Source organism: Mesoplodon bidens (assembly GCF_964165515.1).
Source record: "Mesoplodon bidens genome assembly, chromosome: 8".
Classification (NCBI taxonomy): domain Eukaryota; kingdom Metazoa; phylum Chordata; class Mammalia; order Artiodactyla; family Ziphiidae; genus Mesoplodon; species Mesoplodon bidens.
In genome coordinates this window covers 75,046,339-75,071,389 of record NC_138165.1, presented here as the reverse complement: position 1 = coordinate 75,071,389, position 25,051 = coordinate 75,046,339, and the positions used below count along the sequence as shown (strand labels likewise).

General features: G+C 38.5%; 1 protein-coding gene across 1 annotated transcript in view; it reads left to right on the top strand.

Annotated features, from left to right (window-relative positions):
• The first annotated feature begins 553 nt into the window (after nt 1-553).
• The window catches only part of PGAP1 (post-GPI attachment to proteins inositol deacylase 1), a 70,517-nt gene continuing 46,019 nt past the window's right edge, over nt 554-25,051 (top strand). Inside the window, exons 1-5 of the mRNA XM_081241813.1 lie at nt 554-844; nt 6,468-6,621; nt 9,560-9,735; nt 18,999-19,170; nt 22,335-22,492. Of these exons, the coding sequence (XP_081097939.1) occupies nt 698-844; nt 6,468-6,621; nt 9,560-9,735; nt 18,999-19,170; nt 22,335-22,492 (807 nt within the window). The 5' untranslated portion in view covers nt 554-697. The remainder of the gene's footprint in view (nt 845-6,467; nt 6,622-9,559; nt 9,736-18,998; nt 19,171-22,334; nt 22,493-25,051) is intronic.

Genomic DNA, 25,051 nt, shown 5'->3' with positions numbered 1-25,051 from the left:
CCATTTGTTCCCTGTTTAAGCTAACTGGTCCAGAGAGCTGTGAATGTGCTCCGCCACCGCTGGGAGAACCGAAATCGCGGAGGCCTGAGGCGTTTCAAAATTGAACGGTTAGGGTTTTTAAGCTGCGCAGGAGAGGTGTTCGCGACGTGACGGCTGATGGTCTCCGGGCTCTGATGTCCCCCCTCCCGGTTGGCTCACTACCATTAATCGCCTCCTCGTCTCCAGGTTAGCGCTCCCGACGCCCAACCCCAGCCCTTCCCCTCGCTTGCAGGACCCCGCGCTCCGCCCATCCCTCGCTAGTACCCCCCCGGTCCCCACTTCTTCTTTCCCTCCAGCCAGCCTCTCATTGCCCTTCCCTCCCCTTTCTCCTTTTCCTTTTCCTCGCGCCCTTCCCTCTCTCCCGTCACCCTCCAACCCAGCCCACTTCGGTTTCTCCCTTCTCGGCCCTCTCATTTGCGCTCCCACAGCAAACGACGCCTCCCCCCGCTGCAGGCTAGACGCCTGGCGGGAGTTGCGCCGAGAGGCTACGCGCAGGCGCACTGCGCGGAGGGCCCGCGGGCTGGCCGGGCATCCACGCAGGCGCGCGGTGCTTGGACTTAGCTCCCTGGCGGGCAGCCGGGCGTTCTTTGGCTCCCTGAGTCAGGGCTAGGGGTCCCGCGGCGGCGGCGGCGGCGGCGGCGGCGGCAGCAGCACCACCATGTTCCTCCACTCCGTCAATCTCTGGAACCTGGCGTTTTATGCCCTCATGGTCTTCATGGCGACCCTGGGGTTGTGGGACGTCTTCTTCGGCTTTGAGGAAAACAAGTGCAGTATGAGCTACATGTTTGAGTATCCGGAGTATCAGGTGAGGTTTCGCCCTCCCTTCGCTGGGCGCTCCGAGGCTCGGGCCCCTCCAGCCTGGCCCTTCTGTGTGTTTCCCCTGCGTCGGCTCCCCGCCCCACTCCTGCCCCCTTAGCCCAACCTTGTCCCCGCTTGCTTCGCCCCGGAGGACTCCGCAGCCCCCCGCGGCCCCTTTTTCCTGCCCTTTGTGTCCTCTCTTCACGGTGGGGTGTTTGATAGATGGTTCCCCGAGCATGCTCCCCGCCCCCCTCGAGGTTGCTCCCCGGTTCCTTCGCGGTCCCAAATCCCAAGCACAGGCTCATCAGGAGGGCCGGGCCCAACGCCCCTCATCCCAGAGACGCAGCTCCAGTCCCTCTCCCCAAACCCAGACCCCATCCTCCCCGCCTCCCTGCCTTAACAGGTGCCCCGGGCACTCCTTTGCTTCCCACGCACCGAAATTCTTCCCCTCCCGCCCAGGGGTTTGCGCGTCAGCTCTCGCTTTTCTAGAAAGGAACCGAGCTTCTGCAGAGCGTGTACTGGCTACACAGTTCCCAGGGTTGCCGTAGAGACTTCAGGGGTTTACGTCTGAAAGGCTAACCTGATGAGTAAATAAATGGGGAACTAGCGCAGTTGTCTCCTGTGAAGGTTTTGCGGAGCCCTCTTGTTTTGTAGGTCGGGGGTCGGTGCGTGTGCATGCATCCTGTGTTGATGCGTGTCGCCCCTTACCAGTTGCATACGAAATCTATTTCATGGTGTTATTTTTGTTTTCTCAACTGTGTTTGCAATTGAAGAGGGACCCGGCCCTTCTTCCTCTTCCTCTCTCCGCCGCCACCTCTTTCGTTCCGTTTTGGATATTTTCAGTCACAGTTGCTTTATCAGTTCAGCATAGTAGACGCTAGAATTTCATTCATGACCAGCTGTAAAAAGAGATGGTGACAAATTGCACAACCGTCCAAAGAAATTTCTTCCGAATGATCCTTTTCTTTATAAATGCATCTCCTAATTATGGAATATGTATTGTAATGATAACTCCCTACCTTAGAAGTATATGTACTATAATACATATTGATACAATGCATTTAAAACCATAGCAGATTTATTCTTTGAGGTGAAGGATGCAGATCCTGATTGTTTCCGTGTACAGGTCATTATGAAGGAGCATATTATTTGATTATCCTGCTAGTATTTAGATCTTAAAACTACTTAAGGTTTAAATTGCTGAACAGCCTCCTTTCCCATGGGCAAAATTCGAATTTAGATTTCATTTGTTTTGAGATATTTACCTTGGTTTTGCATCAGTGCTTTTAAGGAAGTGGAAGCATTTGATATCAGATTCTATTGAAGGAGCACATTTTAACATGTTACAGTTGTCTCTTAATTTCTAAATGAATATGCTGGTTTATGTTTATCAGAGGCCACATATAGTTAAATATAGTTAAATATATGGGCTTTTAGTTTAGATTTTTTTTAAAAAATAGATCCCTTATAGTCTTCTTTCATTTTTCTATGGTTTAATCATTAGGAAACTCCCAATAGATTGAAGTAGGTCAGTTTAGTTTTGAAGAGTTTGGTTAAAATAAAATCATTTTGGAACAATACAGTACTAATTCCCATTTATTTTTGGATTACCCACAATTATTGAAACTATTTTAATATTTGCAGTAGTAGAAATCACTTAGTGTTGGGAACAAAGCATATGGACCTCACAGATATATTTCGTGCCTCATAAAATTGACTGGAAAGACACAGAAAATTAGTGTAGCTAATGCAAAAGAGCTATTTGGGTTTTTTGGTGTTGTTAGGTAGTCTTATTTAGTTATTTTTGCTGTTTTGAGGTTTTACACTTCTGTTAATAATATGTTAGCACAATAATATTACAGTGGCAGGAGTTTTTGATACATATTTTCAGTAAATTTTTATTTTTATGATGTAAAAAGCGTTTATTCACTACAGTATTTGTCTTTGACTCTTAGTCTTTTTATTGTGCACACTAGGTTGCGTTATTTTAAAAATACAGTTAAAAGCTGCCTACAGAAATGATTCATTTTGAATATAATGTGAGCTTTCTGGATAATTGGGGTCAGCCAGTTAAGAACCAATGGTTTGTAAAAAGTGTTCTAAACATTTTTTATATTGCTTTTAATTATATTTTATAGTAAGCTCCAATTGTTCACAGGTTGATATTCAGCATATGGGATGTCCTGGTTGTTGGGTTTTCTTCTCTTTCTTGATGATTTTCTTCTTTTTTACTGCTCGTTTGCATACTCTTTAGCGGAATTTTAGAGGCACTTGAAAGGTTAGTTGAAACATGCTCAATTTTATTCTCCATTTTAAAAATAAAATGTGGGACAGGAATTTGAAACTCTGAAAAAATTGTTTTGAATTTTAAATTGTTTGAGTATCTTTATTAATCCTCTACCTTTAGTTTTCCTAGATTCGCTTATTCAGAGTTAATTGAACATCTCACACACCTACCAAGCAAAATACACGCTATCCTTTAAAGCTTCTTGTATTATGACAGCAAGGCAGAGCTTGTATTTGGTAGCAAACAGTTTTAGACAAATTGTAGAATTCGATAAGAAAACATCTGTGTTGTGTTTTTTCATGCAACAGTTTGTTTGGCTCTCTTTAGATATGTGACCTGACAATTGCTCTCTGAAAGGAAATGTTGATATTGGGAAATATGACTCATATATTTTGTTATTAAGTGTGAGTTTATTTAGCATATAATTTATTTAATGACTTCTCTGTGTAGATATATTCTAGATCCTGGGTATGGGTGAGAGGGAATTAGAGATGAATCACATCTTGTGCCTTTAAATTCATGTTTTTAAAATATAATGGGGGAGACAGGAGTGAAATGGATAAGTAAAATATAATGTGTTAAATGTTATAATTTCACTGTAAGAGAGTGTGTACGAGGCTCTTCACAGAAGAGAGCAGCCGTGTTCATCTTGGGTAGTCAAAGGCTATCGAGAAGAGGTTGTGCACTGGGCAGTGGAGGGTATGTCTACAGTTCACAAGGTGCAGAAACAAGAAAATTGCAGGAATAAAGAACAGCATTTGTGAAGGTGGGAATACCAGGATACATTCCATAAGTAGTATTTATAGTATGTTATCATTTATGTAGAAAGGAGAAATAACCTAAAACAAATATGCCTATATTTGTATATATGTAAAATACTGGTATTTCTGGAAGCACAAACTGCTAACATTGGTTACCTTCTGGGTAAGGAACTGGATGGCTAATGAACCAGGGGTAGGAGAGCCTTTTCAGTATATACTCTGTTGAATCTTGAATTTTGGAACATATTAAAAAATTTAAAATGTGGCATGTATAAATTATAAGGAAGTAGGTAAGAATAATTAGAGCAAGGTTATAAAGGACCTGTCTCTTAAGTGTTTATCATCTGTGTATGCAGTGAGGAAACACATAAGGTGTATGTCTTAACAAGGTTATTTCTTGACAGCAGTATGGATTGTTAAATTTTGCGGGGGGGGAGGGTTCTCATTTAAAATAATCAATATAAAATAATTTAAAATATATTGGAGTCCTGTTACTATAAATGTGTTTTTTAAAAACCCCTTGACCCTTTTCTGTATCTTTCATCATTATCCTTTTTGTATGCCTACATCTTTTCTGTCCTCAATCTAGTCAATACCCTTCCTGTCTTTTCCTGCCACTCACTCCCAACTTGAATTCTGTTGGAAATGCAACTTTGCCATTGCCTACAACTCCTACTTTTTATTTTTGTTCTACCTCTTTTTTCCACCTTTATACTTTTTTCTACTCCACATTATATGCCTTCATTTTTTTTTTTTTTTTTTTGCGGTACGCGGGCCTCTCACTGCTGTGGCCTCTCCCGTTGAGGAGCACAGGCTCCGGACGTGCAGGCCCAGCGGCCATGGCTCACAGGCCCAGCCACTCCACGGCATGTGGGATCTTCCCGGGACCGGGGCACGAACCCGTGTCCCCTGCATCGGCAGGCGGACTCTCAACCACTGTGCCACCAGGGAAGCCCTGCCTTCATATTTTTAAATGTACATTGTCTCACTATAAAATTGCCTTTATAATAGTAGATTATGAAATATATCAAGTAATATTCTTTTGCTTGTTTTTCTGTCTCCAGAGAATTAAATATTTCTTTTTCTATATATTTGATAGTTCCTGTTCTTCTGAGTTAATTTTCAAGTAGTTCAAAACTTTTTTAGTTACTGTCCTGAAAAGAATAGTGATCTAATACACATGTACTGCTATATCAAATGGTGTACTAAATTGAGAGGAGTTAAGATAACCGTTCCCTTTTTCTCTCATATTTTCTTTTTGCTTAATTTGTACCTAAAGAAATAAAATATTACATCATTTTTATTTTTGATTATTTACTATGCATAATTAATATTGGGACTAATTTGAGTTGAAGTATATGTTCACATATAAAGCAAATAGTAGGGTTGGTATCTCTGTATTTTGAATATTTGAGGAGATGAAGTTGCTAGTATCTTAAACAATAAGGTCACAATCTCTAAAGATGTTTTCATGGTGTTATTGGCACAGATTGTTTATGGTACTATCCTCAAAGGAATATTCAGGAATTTGCATGAATGATCAGAATTATGCTTTCTAGAACAGTGATTTTTTTCAGTAGTCATTATCCATTTACAATTTTCAAAATTCATTCAGTAGTTAAAATTTTTACCAAGCACGTGTACATTACTGCCAGATCATTAAATCTATTGATGTCTACTTAAATAAAATCTACTGTTCAATGTAACTGGTTTCATTTTTAACAGTCTCCATCCCTTCGGGGGAAAAAAGAAGAAGAGCTTATACTTTACTCCCACTTTTGTAGATGCCTACCTTTTGGGGATGACATTAAGACTTCATTTGTATTTTGCTGAAAGAAATGTTATGTGAATTACTGACTCATTTGGTATACAGTAATATGAATTGCAGAGTAGTCTTAGGCTTGCTGATAAACCATGCACCAAGTCCATGAAAACTGAAACAGATGCTAATTCACTGGAATGTTCATGGTGAGAAGAGTGTACATGTCTCAACCAAGACATGGCTGTAAGGTTCAGATTAATTTGTTAAGCACATTGTAGGTCAAGCATATTAAGTTGAGAGGTCAGAAAGCTGCATTATAAAACAAACTTACTTTCCTTTGAATGATGTAACAGCTTGGAGTATATAGTTATATATAAGCCTGAGTGAAAGGAGAGAGACCTTACAAACAGTTTAAAATAGCAAAAAAGTATTCATTTGATAATGGAAAGCTTTTATTATTTCTAAGTATAATTGATAACCGATACTAAATTAAATACATTTTCAATTATGTTAACATGGAACTTGCTGACATAAACCAGTGTTTTTCTCTTGCCAGTAGCTATTCTGAGTAATTTGTATTTATTAGAATTTCAAGTAGTCCCATTTTATGCTTTCTTGAAGACTACATGGTTTAAAGCTCACATAATTCAAGACTGAGTCTTCATATGTGTGAACTAAAAGTAGAACTTGTGCATTAAGTGTAGTTTTATCATCAGTAATATTTTTATATTGTACTATTTCAAATTCAGAATTGGGTACGGTGAGACTGAATTGTATTAGTAAAACTGATTAAAGTGAAGTTGCTTTTTTTTCCCTATAGAAAATAGAACTTCCAAAGAAACTGGCAAAACGCTATCCTGCATATGAATTATATCTTTATGGAGAAGGATCCTATGCTGAAGAACACAAAGTTCTCCCTTTAACGGGTATTCCTGTTCTCTTTCTTCCCGGTAATGCTGGAAGTTATAAGCAGGGTAAGTGTTGCAGTTGTTCAGTCAGAGACGAAAATGAGTCCAACACACGAGATGTATGCGTTAAAGCACAGTGGTAGAGGGCTGTTGCTCGCTCAGGCAAAACAGCAAAGCCCTCAGTCCACTATGGCGTATTTATTTAAGCTTTATCTTACATCTATTATACTTTTTGTAATTAAAAGCACATTTTAAGAGCTAGATGTACTTTACTTATAACTTTATCTAATACAAAGAGTTCTATTTAGCGCAGGCTGTGCCTTCCTTGAACATCTAATCAGTGCACCTCCTTATTTCCTTATGTTCCCGATTATACCGAGGACATGCGTGGGTCAGTGCCCAGAACAATCAGTACTGCGTGCAGTCCTGAAACATTCACACGCACCCAGCTTGCTAGGTGAACCGATTCTTGGGTCACGTCTCTTCCCATGTCCTCAGTTACCCTTCTACAGTAAGTCTCAAAAGTAAATTTTGAAAGCTGTGAAATTCAGTTGAAGAATTTATCAGACATGTACTCTGTGTTAGGTATTATGCTAGGTATACTGGGAGGCACAAATATATGACATTTTGTCTGAGAGAAGTACATGTGAGAAGTACACAAAAAAGAATAGCTGCAAGGCACTTTGCAGAGAGTAAGTCAGAGAAGATAAGATGGAGTGGAATGATAAATAGATGATATAGGGATTCAGGAATCAGCAGAAGAAAGAGGTTTATGTTAGAAGTGGAGGGTACAGAAAACAGAACCTAAAGCATTGATTAGAGAAGTAAATCAGTGGTTTATGTTATTGCTGAACAAGAGAGGAGACCGGTTTCTTTGTTTTGGAGCTATTTAAATGAGATCTAGAAATACTCAGGGAAACACAGAAAGGTGGGGGTAGGGAAGTTATGTGTACAGATTCCAAATTGAAATATAGCAGTTATTTTTGGCCTAACAGTCAGGCAATCTAGAAGTAATTTCAGCTAAAACCTGCTCTTTTTTTGTTGTTATTAAATGGTGTATTCTTTTGTACAATGAGAATAGAATTATTTCAACATTTAGTATAATTACTTAACATGTTTATCTATTTAGCTAGCAAATATTTATGGGGTACCTACCATGAGCCAGGCAGTATTCTAGATATTCTAGATATTAGTATGCCAGTAATATTAAAAGTTAGAAAGAAAAATAAACCAGAGTAAGGGATAAAGGATAAACAGGGTCAGGGGGTGGCTAGTTTAGATGAAGTGGCCAGGTAAGGCCAGTATGAGGAGATGACATTTTGAGCCGAGGCTTGAGTGTAGCAAGGGACTGAGATATGTGACTGTTTGGGGAAGACCTGGAGGCAGGAACGTGCTTGGTGCGTTCAAGGCCACTGAGACTAGAGAAAGTGAAAACAGATGAGGATGGAAAAGTAGCCATAGGCTATGTCATAAAAGCTGTGGAAGAGACTTAGAATTTTGATCTAAGTGTGATGGGAAACTATTGGAGGGTTTGGGTAGGAAATGATATACTCTGATTTTTTAATTTAATCATTGTGTTTGAAGTATAACACATATACAGAGAAATGCATAGAATATGGCTATTAGGTTAAAATGATTATAAAGTGAGTACCCATGGAACCAAAACCCAAGTCAAGAAGTAGAAGGTTGCCAGCACCCTGGAAGCCTCCTGTGTGCCCCTTCCTGATTAAAACTCCCTCCCTTCCTAACTTTAAGGTAGTCATTTTCTTGACTTTCTTTATAGTTTTAGCATCTAATTATGCATCTCTAATACAGTCTACTTGTTTGGGGCTATTTTTAAACGTCGCACTATAAATATAATCACTCAGTATGCATTGTTCTGTGTCTGGCTTCTTCCACCTAACATGGGGTTTTTGTTTTTTTATCTAGTAAAAATAACTTTTACTGTTTTTATTATCATCTTAGATTTTTTTAAAATTGAAGTATAGTTGATTTACAATGTTGTGTTAGTTTCAGTTATACAGCAAAGTGATTCAGTTCTCTCTCTCTATATATATATGCACGCATATGTATATTAGTGCTTTCTAGGAATTAGGAGGAGAAGAGGAATGAGGAGTAACTGCTAATGAGTTCAGGGTTTTCTTTCTGGGGTGATTAAAAAATGTCTAAAGTTAGATTGCAGAAATGGTTGACTATACAAAATATCATTGAATTGTACACTTTACACAATGAGTTGTATAGTGCTTGAGTTATATATGTTAAAAAAAAAAAAGGAGTGGCAAACAGCTATTTTGTTTGCTAAACCCAAAACCTAGAGAGTACAAATGCAGGAAATGGGAATTGCATTTGAAATTAAGAGACCAGCAACTTAAAAAAAAAAGTTGTGTATATATGTAGACTACTTTATCAAAACCTAAAACAGTGGAAGCACAGAGACCATTTAGGAAACTGTTAGAGTAGTTCAGGCAAGAGATGATGGTGCTTGGATTAGGACTGTGGTGGTGGAGATGGTGAGAAGCCTTGATAGGGGATATATTTAGAAGGTAGAGCATGACAGGATTTACTAATGATTGGGTGTCATGTGTAAGAAAAAGAGGCAAATTATGCATGAGTATTTACACCACTGTGATGAGCTGTAATGAGCAGACGTTTCTTGTAGGAATTTTCTCATTCTTAAAATCCTGAAGTGTGACAAAATTCCTATTTCTTATTCTTCAAGGAATCCTTCCTTCCCTTTTAGCTATTGTTGCCCCTACTGAAGGGGAAGCAGGTAGAGAATGAATGAACCATTCACGTTATACTTAACTTAAAAAAATTTACAGGACAAGACACACAATTGCTAAGTTGGTTTGTTTTTCTAAATTGCTGTTGTTAAGGATGTCACCCTGAAATAGGTTGTATTCAGAATGTGGGATAAAGTTAGTTGTTAAGAGACTTTGAAGCAAGAATAGATGAAACTTTAAAAATTTTTGTTTAATGTGCACTTCACCTTTTTCCTCTGCAGTTCGTTCTATTGGCTCTATTGCACTTAGAAAAGCTGAAGACATTGACTTCAAGTACCACTTTGACTTCTTTAGTGTGAATTTCAATGAAGAACTGGTGGCACTCTATGGTGGAAGTCTTCAGAAGCAGACCAAGTTTGTGCATGAATGCATTAAAACAATTCTCAAGCTCTATAAGGTACGAGATAATCATACAATTCAATAGTGATCAACCTATTGGGTTTTTTTTTTTTGGAGGGACTCAGCATATTTTAAATTATTTATTTGTTTGTATGGAAGTTGAAGCAAAGGTGGCACAAAGGTATTTTGTGTGGGACTCTGTCGTTTTGAACTCAGTGGTGGGTTTTGAAGTTCAAATTCAATTTACAAGAAATCTTTCTTGTGAATTTTGGAAAAAAATTTTTCTTACTTTATGTATAAATTAGGAGTGCAGTGCATTTCCTAAAGCCATTAGTATGGATTTCTGCTTCTAGTTTTGGCTAAATAACTGGTATTAGAGTAGACTACTTCCATATGTAAACAACTATAAAACTAGCCAATGTATCTGAAGCACATGTTTTCAGGTGTTGGGCAACCAAGTGGTAAAGGACTGTGACCACTGAAAGAGGGGAAACGTGAGGTGAGCTCCGTGAGTGCCCGGCTTTCTGCCTGGAAGCATTTTCCAGACCATGGGGTAAATTTTTAGAGGTCAAGAATCGCAAATTGATATCACTAAGCTGAAGAAGGCAGAGATTGGAATTTGGGACTACTGAAATGGCTAGATTTGTGGTCAGGTAGGAGAAAGAAGAGAACTAGGCAGAGATGCGAGCTCTAGAAATTTGAATCTTTCAGTCTTTGAGTGCTATGCTTCGTATGCACAGGGCAAGAGGCTACAAGGCAATAGCATACCAAGGAGGAAGTGGTGGGGTATGTCTACTTCAGGTGCAAGGAATAAGGGGGAATATGTGTCCCTAGAGAAATTTAAAAGAGCAGTACAACAGACTCAAATTCATCTGTGCCAGCAATTCTAAACAGCGTCAGGGATAATTCTACTACCTACTAGGATAAGTCATTTCCTCCCTTGGTATACCATTGTGCAAGTCCTGGCAAAAACAGCTCATGGAGAATTGTGCGTTGAATTGAGATTTGAGAGGCCACATGGTGCCCAGGAGTTCTGACCCGCTAGTTAGAAAGACTTACTTGAACATTGGGCATTCATTTGAGACCCAAGAAAGGACACGATTTAGGAATAGAGCTACTCTAGCCCTAAAGTAAGAGCTACTCTAGGATCCACCTTAACAATGCTTCCATATAAGCCTCAAAAACATCAAAGTTAAGGATTTAGAATAAAAGATGCAAACAACAAGGGAACAGATGAGGGAGCTCAGTAGAGACATGGAAACTATTTAAAAAGAAAAAGGACAGGGACTTCCCTGGTGGTGCAATCGTTTGGAGTCTGCCTGCCAATGAAGGGAACATGGGTTCAAGCCCTGGTCAGGGAAGATCCCACATGCCACGGAGCAACTAAGCCCGTGTGCCACTACTACTGAAGCCCGTGCCCCTAGAGCCCGTGCTCCACAATGAGAAGCCCATGCACCGCAACGAAGAGTAGCCCTGCTCGCCACAACTAGAAAAGGCCTGCGTGCAGCAACGAAGACCCAATGCAACCATAAATAAATAAAGAAAGAAAGAAAGAAAGAAAGAAAGAAAGAAAGAAAGAAAGAAAGAAAGAATAAAAAGGAAAAATTGAGAACTGAAACAATAAAACAGAAATGAAAAATTCAGTACATAGGCTTTAAGCAGGTTGAACACTGCAGAACAAGAGATCATTGAATTTGAAGACAGGACAGTTAAAAACTATCCAAAATATGAAGCACAGAGGATAAAAGGATGGAAAGGACAGAGCCTCAGGAATCTGGGGGACAATACTAAGTAGGCTAACATATACATACCTGGAACCCCAGAAGAAGAAGAGAGAGAAATATAAGAGGAAAAAATATTCAAAGGACTGAAGGCCCCAAATTTACAATTTTGATTAAAATTTTCAACCGACAAATCAAGGTCAATGGATGTCAAACAGGATAAACACAGAATCACACCCAAGTTTATCCTAGTCAAATTGTTCAAAACCAAAGTAAAGAGAAAATCTTAAAAGCAGCCAGAGAAAAAAAGGCTCTTTACCTACAGGTAAAACAATAAAAATTATCGCTGGTCTCCATCAGAAATAATGAAAGCCCAAAACAATAGAACAGCATCTTAAAGGTTTTTGGAGGATGATGGGATGGGAGGGAACTCTCAACTTAAAACTGCATATCTAGCAAAAAGGAGGGCAAAATAAAGACATTGTCAGAGTAACAAAAACTGGCAGTTTTGTGATTAGTAGAAGGAAAGAGGGAAATAAAAAATTCCCGTTAGGTGAACAGCACAGTAATAATTGCTACAGACAAGATTCATCATGGGTGCTAAAATGAGTAGGTGAAAGTTTGAGGAGGAAAAGGATATTCACATGGTTTCACGGTATCTTTTCTAAAATATTTATTACCTACAGAGGGAAAGAACTTCACAGTGAGAAACCTGGTAGACATCATCTTAACCAAGATTAACATTACCAGTAATAAGACATATTGATATCATGAATCTCCTGACATGATGCACCATAGTTTCTGTGGCACTATTGTCAAAAATGCATAACCTCATTCTAATCATGGGAAAACTTCAGACAAACCGAAATCAAGAGACATGCTATAAAATAACTAACCAGTACTCTTCAAAAGCATCAAGGTCATAAAAAATAAGGAAAGACTGAAGAACTGTTACAGATTAGAGGAGACTAAGGAGAAATAACAATAAATGCAAGGTGGGATGCTGGATGGAACCCTGAAATGGAAAAAGTACATTAGTGGGAAAACTGGTGAAACTTAGATTAGGTCTGCAGTCAATTCTGTTGCTGCACCAATGTTAATTTCTTGATTTTGATAATTGTAGTGTGGTTATATTAAATGTTAACATTGCAGGAAACTGGATGGGAGGTATATGGGAACTCTCTGTGCTATTTTTCCAACTTTCCTCTAATTGGTTCATAATTAAAAGGTTAAAAAGTTTATTTTCAGTAATGAATTCCTTATGAGGTTTATAATTTATTTAGAAGGAAAATATATACTAATGGTGAAAAGGATGGGAAGAGGAGTACATAGAATTATTCCACTGCAGTAAGAAGTATAATATTAATTCATGGTAGATAAGTTAAGGCTGCATATTGTAATTTCTAGAGTAACAACAATAAAAAAGCAGATGTAGCTAACAGCAAATGGAGGAGAAATACAGGTATACCTCAGAGATATTGCAGGTTCGGTTCCAGACTGCTGCAATAAAGCAGATAAGACCTAAATATAAGGCCAGACACTATAAAACTCTTAGAGGAAAACATAGGAAGAACACTCCTTGACGTAAATCACAGCAAGATCCTTTTTGACCCACCTTCTAGAGAAATGGAAATTTAAAAAATGAACAAATGGGACTTAATGAAACTTAAAAGCTTTTGCACAGCAAAGGAAACCATAAACAAGACAAAAAGACCACCCTCAGAATGGGAGAAGATATTTGTAAATGAAGCAACTGACAAAGGATTAATCTCCAAAATATACAAGCAGCTCATGCAGCTCAGTATCAAAAAAACAAACAACCCAATCCAAAAATGGGCAGAAGATCTAAATAGACATTTCTCCAAAGAAGATATACAGATTGCCAACAAACACATGAAAGGATCTCAGAATCACTAATCATTAGAGAAATGCAAATCAAAACTACAATGAGGTATCATCTCACACTGGTCAGAATGGCCATCATCAAAAAATCTACAAACAATAAATGCTGGAGAGGGTGTGGAGAAAAGGGAACACTCTTGCACTGTTAGTGGGAATGTAAATTGGTACAGCCACTATGGAGAACAGTGTGGAGGTTCCTTAAAAAACTAAAAATAGAACTACCATACGACCCAGCAATCCCACTACGGGGCATATACCCTGAGAAAACCATAATTCAAAAAGAGTCATGCACCACAATGTTCATTGTAGCACTATTTACAATAGCCAGGACATGGAAGCAACCTAGGTGTCCATCGACAGATGAATGGATAAAGAAGATGTGGTACATATATACAATGGAATATTACTCAGCCATAAAAAGAAATGAAATTGAGTTATTTGTAGTGAGGTGGATGGACCTAGAGTCTGTCATACAGAGTGAAGTAAGTCAGAAAGAGAAAAACAAATACCGTATGCTAACACATATACATGGAATCTAAAAAAAAAAAGAAAAAGATTCTGAAGAACCTTGGGGCAGGACAGAAATAAGGACGCAGACATAGAGAATGGACTTGAGGACACAGGGAGGGGGAAGGGTAAGCTGGGACGAAGCGAGAGGGTAGCGTTGACATATATACACTACCAAGTGTAAAATAGATAGCTAGTGGGAAGCAGCTACATAGCACAGGGAGATCAGCTCAGTGCTTTGTGACCACCTAGAGGGGTGGGATAGGGAGGGTGGGAGGGAGACACAAGAGGGAGGGGATACGGGGATATATGTATACATATAGCTGGTTCGCTTTGTTATACAGCAGAAACTAACACACCATTGTAAAGCAATTATACTCTAATGAAGATGTTAAAAAAAAAGCAGATGTCACAATAAAGCAAGTCTCATGAATTTTTTGGTTTCCCATTGCATATAAAACTTATGTTTACACTATACCATAATCTATTAAGTGTGCAATAGCATTATGTCTAAAAAAATGTACATACCTCAATTTTAAAGTATTGCTAAAAAATGCTGACCATCATTTGAGCCTTCATCAAGTTGTAGTAGTAACATTAGAGATCACGGATCACACAGCTCACCATAACAAATACAATAATAATGGAAAAGTTTGAAATATTGTGAGAATTACCAAAAATGTGATATAAAGACAAAGTGAGCAAATACTGTTAGAAAATGGCACCAATAGATTGCTCAGTGCCGAGTTACCACAAACCTTTGATTTGTAAAAAATGCAGTATCAGTGAAGTACAATAAAGTGAAGCACAATGAAATGAGGTATGCCTGTATTCAGTCTGAAAGGAGGAAAGAACAGAAAGACAGATGAGACAAACAGAAAACAGATGGCAAAGTGATAGAGTTCAATGCAACTATATCAATAATTACATTAATTGTAGATGGATTAAACACTCCAATTTAGAAGAAAGATCTTGTCAGACTGGATTAAAAAAGCAAGACCCACCGAACTATATCTAATCTGGATACTGGAAAGCAAAAGCCACTTTAAATGTCAAGATCTTGATAGATTAACAGTAAAAGAATGGAAAAAATATACATAGAAACACAGATCGTATGAAAGCTGACATGGCTATCTTAGTGTAGATTCTAGGACAAATGATATTACAGGGATAAAGAGGGACATTTCATGATAATAAGAGTCATCTCATCAACAAGGCAAAAGAATCTGAAGTGAGTGTGCACCTAATAACAGCTTCCAAATTCATGAAGCAGAATCTAACGAACTAAAGGGAAAAATAGGTAAATCCACATTTAGAGTTGACAATTTCAACAATCCTCTCTCAGTAATTGAGGAGATAACTAGAAAATCAGTAAAGTATGGAAGATTTGAACACTGTTAACCAGCTTAACCTGTTGACATTTATAGAACACACCCAACAAGTGTACAAACTGTGTTCTCTTTAAATGCACATGGAACATTTACTAAGGTATGCCATATGCTAAGCTGTAAAACAAGTCTCAATTTCAGAGGATTGAAATCATACAGCGTTTATTTTATGAATATAACAGAATTAAATTAGAAATCAACAAGAAAAAGATATCTGGAAAATCCTCAAATATTTGGAAATGACTTCTAGATAACCCAGAGGTCAAACAGAAAATCACAGGTAAAATTTGAAAGTGTTTTGAATTGAACTAAAATGAAAACACATCATCAGAATTTGTAAGGTTAAAGTAGAGTTAGAAGAAATATAGTTTTAAATGCTTTTATTAGGGACTTCCCTAGTGGCGCAGTCGTTAAGAATCCGCCTGCCAGTGCAGGGGACATGGGTTCGATCCCTGGTCCGGGAAGATCCCACATGCTGTGGAGCAACTAAGCCTGTGCGCCACAACTACTGAGCCTGTGCTCTAGAGCCCGCGAGCCACAACTCCTGAGCTCACATGCCTAGAGCCTGTGCTCCGCAACAAGAGAAGCCACTGCAATGAGAAGCCCGTGCACCGTAACAAAGAGTAACCCCCGCTTGCCACAACTAGAGAAAGCCCGCGCACAGCAGTGAAGATCCAACACAGCCAAAAACAAATAAACAAATAAATAAATAAATGCTTTTATTAGAAAAGAACAAGCTTTAAAAGCAATCATCTCACCTTCCAACTTAAGAAGCTAGAGAAAGGAGAACAAAGTAAACTCAAAGTAAGTAGAAATAAGGTAACAATAAAGATGAGAATGGGAATCAGCTAAATAGAAAACAGTCAAACAGTGGAGAAAAATTGATACCAATGGCTGATTCTTTGAAAAGATGTGTAAAATCAAATTTTGCCTTTTATTTTAAATGATATGGAAAGCCACTGAAGAGGTTTTTGAACAAAAGAATGACATGTGGCTTTAACAGTGTCATTCGTTATGCTCTTGAGCGTAAACTGAAGGGACGTAAAGGTAGAAGCAGAGAGACCAGTTAGGAAGCTATTGCAGTAATTCAGACAAATAATTGTGATTTGGATCAAGTTGATAGCAGTGGAGGTGATAAGAAATGGTCAGATTGGTGTAAATCTTAAAGGCAACAGGATTTGCTGGCACATCAGGTATGGAGGGGTAATGTGAGAGAAAAAGAAGAGTTAAGGATGACCCAAGCTAGAAAAACTAAAAGGGTTGAATTATCATTAACCAGGCTGGGGGGAGATGTAGGAGGAACAGATTTGAAGGATATTAAGAGTTTAGTTCTAGACAGGTTCTATTTAAGGTACATACTAGACATCCCAAGTGTAGCTAGCATGCAATTGGAGTTTAAGGTTAGAGTTCAGGAGAAGAGGTCCCGTCTGGAGATAATAACTTGAAGGTTGACAGCATTTGATAGAGCCATGAGACTGGATGAGATCACTAATGGATTCAAGATGTGAAAGAAGAGATCTAAGGACTGAGGTCTGAGTCACACCAGTATTAAGAGATGAGGGGAGATAAGAAGGAACCAGAAAGAGACTAAAAAGGAGCAGTCAGTGAGGTAAGGGGAGAACCAGAAGAGTATCTTGTCAAGGAAACCAAGCAAAGCATTTCAAAGAGGAAGAAGTGATCAACTATGTCAAATGCCATTGATAGGTCAAGTAAGATGAGGATTGAGAATTGATCATTAGATTCCTTGGTGATCAGATAAGAGCAGTTTTTAAAAAGTGTCGGGGAAAAGCCTGATCAGAGTGGGTTTAAGGGTGTATGAGAAATTGCAGACAGCGAGTACTGTGTAGACAACTGTTTTTGAAGAGTTGCACTGTAAAGAGGTATATAGAAAAAGATGTGGTCACTAAGGAAAAGTAAAAGCAAAAAGAGAGTTGTTTCTTTTTTTTTTTTTTTTTTTTTTTGCGGTACGCGGGCCTCTCACTGCCGTGGCTCCTCCCGTTGCAGAGCACAGGCTCCGGACGCACAGGCCGAGCAGCCATAGCTCATGGGACCAGCCGCTCTGCGGCATGTAGGATCTTCCCGAACCGGGGCATGAACCCGTGTCCCCTGCATCGGCAGGCGGGCTCTCAACCACTGCGCCACCAGGGAAGCCCTGTTTCTATTTTTTAAGGGAGAGTAACAGTATATTATATGCTAGTGAGAATGATCTAGCAGAGAGGGAGGAACAGTGATGCAAGAAGAAAGTGAGAATAATTGCCAGAGTGATGTATTGTACTTGAGAAGGCCAAAGGGAATAGGTTTCAGAGCACATACGTAGGGTTTGGCTTTTGCTAAGATCAGGTATGTATTGGGGATCACCAGAACCATCCCCAGGCTCGATGTTCTCAAGGAGGACCCACAGGACTCAGCATATAGTTGTATTCATGGTTATGATTTATTACAGTGAAAGCAAAATCAGCAAAGAGAAAAGGTACATGGGGTGAAGTCCGGAGAAACCAGGTGCAAGCTTCCCAGTGTTCTCTTGCAGGAAAGTCACACTGGATGTGTTTAATTCCTACAGCAACGATTGTGACATGTATGAAATGTCATCTACGAGAGAAGCTCATTAGAGACCCAGTGACCCAGGTTTTTTATTGAGGGCTGGTCACCTAGACACCCTGTGCCTCTGCCTTCCGTGTACCAAAATCCCTACTAGAAGTATGAAGGTGTTCAACATAAACCATGTTGTTTACAAAACAGTTCTAGAACGACGAGCTATTCCTATCATTTAGGAATGATGAGAACCCTCCCAAAATCTGTGGTCCCACACTGCAGCCCAGAGCCAACCTTGAATGCAGTCTGCTCTAAGGAGAACAGTCTCAGGCCTATTCTGTTAACTCTGTTCTGCACAAGGCCCAATTTATTCATAGTAACAGGAGAAGAGGCATAGATGAAGGATCAGTGTGGACGGTGATGAGGAGAAGTTTGGTAGTAGAACTGAGGATACTATGTGGAGGCAGAAAAGATTTTTTAAAAAGAAAAACTTATTTTAAAAATATAATATGTAGGGCTTCCCTGGTGGCGCAGTGGTTGAGAGTCCGCCTGCCGATGCAGGGGACACGGGTTCGTGCCCCGGTCCGGGAAGATCCCACATGCTGTGGAGTGGCTGGGCCCGTGAGCCATGGTCGCTGAACCTGCGCGTCCGGAGCCTGTGCTCCGCAACGGGAGAGGCCCACAGCGGTGAGAGGCCCACGTACCGCAAAGAAAAAAAAAAAAAAAAAAATATATATATATATATATATAATATGTAATTGTCAGTGAATAGATGTTGTGGAATGCTGGCTTCTTTTTAAACCCAGGCACACAATAGAGAAATAATTTGATGAGATAGGATATATCAATATGATGAGGTAGTATATTGCTGTGGCAGTTGTAACTGTTCTGGCTTTTTTGTGCTATTTCCATTTTCAAATAAATGATTTGACTTTATATATCCTATGAAATCTAATATTCTGGTATACACCAAATATAATTACACCTCTTACTTATAATATAACAAATGGTAAAAACATGATTTGCTAGACCAAGTGTTCTGATTTTGGTTCAGAAAATCAAAGCCTAGCTGTTAAAAATGTTTGCAAAACACAAATATGTATACACTAATTACAAATATATGAAAATGTATTTCTGTATCTTATTATGAGAGGTTATATAAATAGTTTAATTTTCTTTTTTCTATGAAATTGCTCATATGTAGAGAGAAGTATTTAGTATATTTATTATGATATTAATCCTTAATCATGCCTTGGTGATTTTTGAAATAGGGTCAAGAATTTGCTCCAAAAAGTGTGGCAATAATTGGTCATTCTATGGGTGGTCTTGTTGCAAGAGCATTGCTTACGTTGAAAAATTTTAAGCAGGATCTGATCAATCTTCTTATTACACAAGCAACACCTCATGTTGCTCCTGTGATGCCATTAGATCGTTTCATTACAGGTGAGTACTGTTACATAAACACTAACTGACCTCCCCATTGTTGTTTAGGATTAAACAGATCCTTGTAGCTACTACTCCCTTTAGAGTATACTACAGGTTTATCCATGTGTGAAGCAGCTTAGGTTTAAATCAGCACCTCCAATTCTGAGCATCTCTTTTTGTGACTTTCAACTTAGGCTCATAACTGAAACTGCTGTTAATTTTCTCTCCCTTTTGCATCTTAACATGGAAAACATGTGTCTTATAACCCCTGGGCACTTGAGCTTCATTTTAGTTATTCTTGAGGATGACTCTTGGTCTCTTAAAGTGTGTTTATACTTCCTTTTTTTTGTTAACTCCTCTGGGTACTTCATTCAAAATAACCTTATATTTAAGTATAATAGTAGAAATGCCTTTTTAAAAAAAAAAATAGGTCTGCTAACACCTTATTGAATGAGGTAAGGTAGGATTGCTCATCTTTATAGAGCTCTTATTATATTTTGGATATTGTGGTAAGAACTTTACATGATTATTGTATCATTTGATCCTTATGGCAGTTCTTTGAGGTAGGTACCATTGTTATTGCCACGTTCATGGACAGAAAAAAGAGGCCAAGATAAAGTTCTTGCCCAAAGTCACATGGCAAGAAAATAGTGGTACTCCAGCAAGCTTGTTTCTGGGCCTGTACTTTTAACATTTACATATGCTGCCTCTGAATTGAGTTACATTATGATAACAGAGGAAATAAAATTATGGATAATACTGTAATGCTGCAGGGAATTTTGAATGAACAGTAGGAGTTTATGATTGTTGTCATCTAATTAAATAGGGATAATGTCACAGAGTAAGAATTAAATGCCTACTATCTCAACTTTTTATTAAAGTCAAGTATGATCTTCACTGCTTTTTGGAATGCTGTATGTGTAGAAGAAAATCTTCAGAAAGAAATAATTATTTTTCCTAATCAGTAAATTTACACAACTTCTTACCCTATAAAATTTGCATTATCTTAATTGTGGTGAAAATTTTGTTTACAGATAAGTGAGACATATACCCTAGTGACTCCAAACCAAAGTAGTTTTCCAAAGCACCCATCTTAACATAACATTGCCAAGGAGTAACTTACTTGCTAGAATATCTGGTGCAGTAGCACTTAAAGAGAAGTTTGATTTTTTTCCTTATTACATTTAAAACTTTGCCTGTAGAACTCTTGTAATAAAAATTTTTTGTTTTATTATTGAAATTGGTTAAATATGCTTTACTGATTCTAATAATTATAAATTATTATTTATAATAGGTTTAGGAAAAAATTAAAGGTATAGACAAGTCATAATACTTGTCATCACAATTGAGAATTCTTTCTCTTACTGCATTTTATGTGGTGTATGTAGATGAGCCATGCAGGTTAAATTATAATTACTCAAAATGCATTTAAAAAATCTCTTTGAGGAAAGAACTGTCAAGAGAGTCAGGTTTACTGTTTTTGAAGGATACTGATGGTCTGTCTCTAAATGGCTTAGGCTGAAAATGCTTCTTAGGGTCAGGGAGCCTCTCCAGTAATTAGCAAGCTTCTATGCCATTTATTCTGTATTTATTTTTTATTGAATTAAGCCATAATTAGAATGAAAAAGCAAAAGTTCAAGGGTGGATTTTAAGTTTTTAGGAGACCCATATGACCTTCAGAAGTAGATTCCCTATTTATACTTGGTGGAAATACTGTCCTTAAATAGGGGAAAGGAAGCCTTGCACTGAGCTCTGTACTTCAGAGAGCCCTGCTCTTGTGTTGCCACTCCCCACAGGGTGTGGAGTGTACAGGCCAAGCAGCCTCCCCACTTACAGGCTGTACCTTTACTTCTGGACTATGATCCAGGTAGCCAGTCCTTCAGACTTTTCTTGCCCATATGCCTGAAGCCCACTTCCTTAGCCTCTTACTTGGATCTGTCCTGAGGACAGGTATATAGAATCCTGAACCTGAGTTATGGCCAAGGGGTGGCTCTGCATGAGGTACAGACAGAATTTTGATGTGCACAGGAGGTCTTTCTGGTGCAGGATGGAATGTGGATGGGAAGAAGAAGAGAGCACAGTGATCTGTTCCCACTTTGCTGCAGATCTCCACAGCAATCTGTGGCCAGAGATATGTTCTCCCTATGCTGCCATAATCCGGTGTCCAACTCTGAGGTGTCCTAGAATTCTTAATTTGAACCTGGCCTTCCAGGTTATTTCAATGATATATTTGTCAAGGTAGGCAGAGAAAATACATTTGATTTAAGTTTGTTAGCTGGAATTTTGACTTTTAAGTATTTAGACATATGGCATGTATACCTCATAGGAACTCTTATCCCAAGCTCTGGAGATATTAGGAATGGGTCTGCTTTGTCTCAATCTAAGTGAATACTACTGAGATCTTTAATGAGAAGAGTTTGCTGTTCCAAATGTTAAAAGCCATCAATGGGATCAAATGTCAGGATAAAAAATGCAGTAAGTTTTGGTAATCAGAATAGGAAATGAGAACTCCCCTGCCCTGGCCTCAGATCTTCGACACTAAATTTTTCTCATCTTCCTTAGATAAAGTGGAAAAACTGTGTGCACCGCTTGTTACACTAAATGGGTAGAATCTTCTTAAGCATCAGATTTTCCGCAGCGGAGAGTCCCAAGACTAATGTGGCTGTCATTGTCCTGATAGATTGTATTTTAAGAACTTAAATAGTACTTTGTTTGGTCACCAGTACTACAGTGGCTGCAGTAGAGAGTTGCTAAGCCCTTATAAGCAGGGACACAGCCATAATTAGGAAGATCTATTGATATAACTCCTTAGCATAGTAAACTTATATTTTTGAAAGAATTTCGGGGGTTTCTTTCTATACTATGTGGCTCATAAACAAGCAGCATCCTTGTGGAATGTAGAGACCTGTTTGCTATGGACTTGTCAAAGCTAATAAAATTGGGTTATCTTTTTTCTTTATTGATACCTTTACTAACTCTTAATATTTGTACCCTGATGGGGAAAGTAGAGTATGTGTAAAGATACTGACTTTACCCAAAATAGAGAAATGTGGATGGCATTGCTTATAGACAATTCAGATGGCTTAAACAGGAATTCAGTTTAATATTAGTATTATAGATGGGTTATTGTTGCAGGGCATGGTTACTGATTTTTAATGTATGTCTTTTTTATTTCCCACCAGATTTTTATATGACTGTAAACAACTATTGGATTCTGAATGCTAGACACATAAATTTAACCACACTATCTGTAGCTGGAGGATTCCGGGATTACCAAGTTCGTTCAGGACTGACTTTTCTACCAAAATTAAGCCATCATACCAGTGCCTTATCTGTTGTGGTAATCTTTTTAAAGATTCTACTAAAGTAGTAACATGATGGACACAGTGGGGCATGAAAGGAGAAATGATATGTAATCGGTTAGAAATGATTCCTGAGTTGGTCTGGTATACTGTGTGTGTGCAAGTGTGCATGTGTATGTGTATGTGAATGTGAGAGAGACAGGACATGAAACAATGAATATGAATATTTGGGGAAGACAGAGGCATGGATACTTACATCCATGGAAGGTGAAAAGGATCTTAGAAACTTTGTGCAAATGACTCTTATTTATGAAGATGATTGTTTCTTGTTCAAAATAAGTGCCTATCCATTGATTAGAGTTTTAAGTATAAAAAAGTATGGGCTGAAGCCCAGGGGCTCCGGATGTATCTCAGTGGTATGCTGTATACAGTGGTAATGGAAGATCAAACATTTCACATACTCTTGAATTTTAAACTTGAATGAAAGTTTACTGGTTTTAAAATTTAAAAATTAGCTTTGATAGTATAGATAGAGCTCTGATTAATTAATTTGCTAATTATTCTTCCCTACTAGGACATCAAGTATTTGGTCTTTAACTGGGATACACAGCTTCTGTAAAATAAGTTCAGGTTTCCTTTTAGGACTTATTTTTGTATGCTTAAACTTCGTCTTTAGTTAAGAGCTTAACTTTTAAACTCAGTATACATGTCATCTCCAAATATAACTTAATTTCTAAAAAGAAAATTTATAGCATTCCTTTTGCTTTTTAGATGATAGTTCTTTGTTTCATAGTTGTTCTCTTAATAGATACTCCTTTGCTCAGTTCACCTACTGTTGTTCATTCAGTAAATAGGTATTACTGAATGCTTGCCATACACAGAACAAAAATTATTAAGCTCTTCTGCTATTATCCACCATTTTCTTATAACTGAAGGAGTTGTGAGGTAGCCATAATAGCTTTGGAACTAATTAGTACTAATTTACTAATAGGTAAATCTCTCAAACCTCATCATCAGTAGGAATCTTGTTTTGTTTTTTTTTTTTTTTGGCGGTACGCGGGCCTCTCACCGCTGTGGCCTCTCCCATTGCGGAGCACAGGCTCCGGATGCGCAGGCTCAGTGGCCATGGCTCACAGGCCCAGCTGCTCCGCGGCATGTGGGATCTTCCCTGACCAGGGCATGAACCCGTGTCCCCTACATCGGCAGGCGGACTCTCAACCACTGCGCCACCAGGGAAGCCCCGCAACTACCTTTATAATGTGTGTTGACTTTCCTTTTTTCAGCTCTAACACAGATGCATTCATTAGACTGAATGAAAGTAAACTGGCTTTTGTCCTTGTTAATAGTAAATGATGTCTACTGTGAGTTCTTACTTTACTGAGCATCTAACCTTAATACCACAGTGAACTCTGGTTGTCTTAATTTTTTAAAGTAAGTTGCCAGCAGCAATTTCTAAATAAGATAGCTAATGCTTATAAGTTCATTAAGTAATCTATAGATTTTTTCAACTTTAGAGCCTCCAACCCAAATACACATTGATAGTTGCAGAGTACAATGGTGACAATGACTCAATGACTCCTTAGAAGTTATAAATACCTTTTTTTGTTACAAATACCTGTTTTTTTAAATTAAAGAGGCATAGGGCTTCCCTGGTGGCACAGGGGTTAAGAATCCACCTGCCAATGCAGGGGACGTGGGTTTGAGCCCTGGTCCAGGAAGATCCCACATGCCGCGGAGCAAGTAAGCCCGTGTGCTACAACTACTGAGCCTGCGCACTAGAGCCCGCAAGCCACAACTACTGAGCCTGCGTGCTACAACTACTGAAGCCCGCACGCCTAGAGCCTGTGCTCCGCAACAAGGGAAGGCACTGCAGTGAGAAGCCTGTGCACCACAACGAAGAGTAGCCCCCGCTTGCCGCAACTAGAGAAAGCCCATGCGCAGCAACAAAGACCCAATGGAGCCAAAAGAAAAATAAATAAATTAATTTATTTAAAAAAAACAAAAACAAAGAGGCATGTTAGGCCTCTAAATTTTCTTGCATACAGCATTGTTAGTTTCCTATTTTCATTTTGTTTTGACAGTTCTAGTGAGGGCATCTCATTGTGTCTTTGACAGTGTAGAGAGAGAGATGACATGAATAATAATATCAGATTTACTTAATGTTTCCCCATTGTATGTAAGATGCTGTTCACAGAGAGGTCATTACCCTGTATAAATAGAAGTCTCTAGTTCTTGGAAGGTGCTGTGCCACTGTTAGGAAGCCTTCTGAAAATAGTTATATTTTTTACTAGGCTTTTGCCCTTCTGTCTCTAACCAGTAGTATATATGCTAATCATCTAGGGATTTTTTTTCCTAATAAGTCTGGACCCCACTTATAAAAGTCCGATTCGGTAGTTTTGTGATTAGGCATATTTATTTTGAAAAATCTCCTCAGGCCTAGATCTCTCTCAGGCACATCCTGATTAGAATTAACATCTTAGAACTTAGTAAGTGATTGTCTAGTCAGAACTAAAATTACTGAAATATCTATTATAATTTATATATACACTATGATTTATTAAAGAATCATAAACTTAACCTCTTTTTAGAGTAATGAA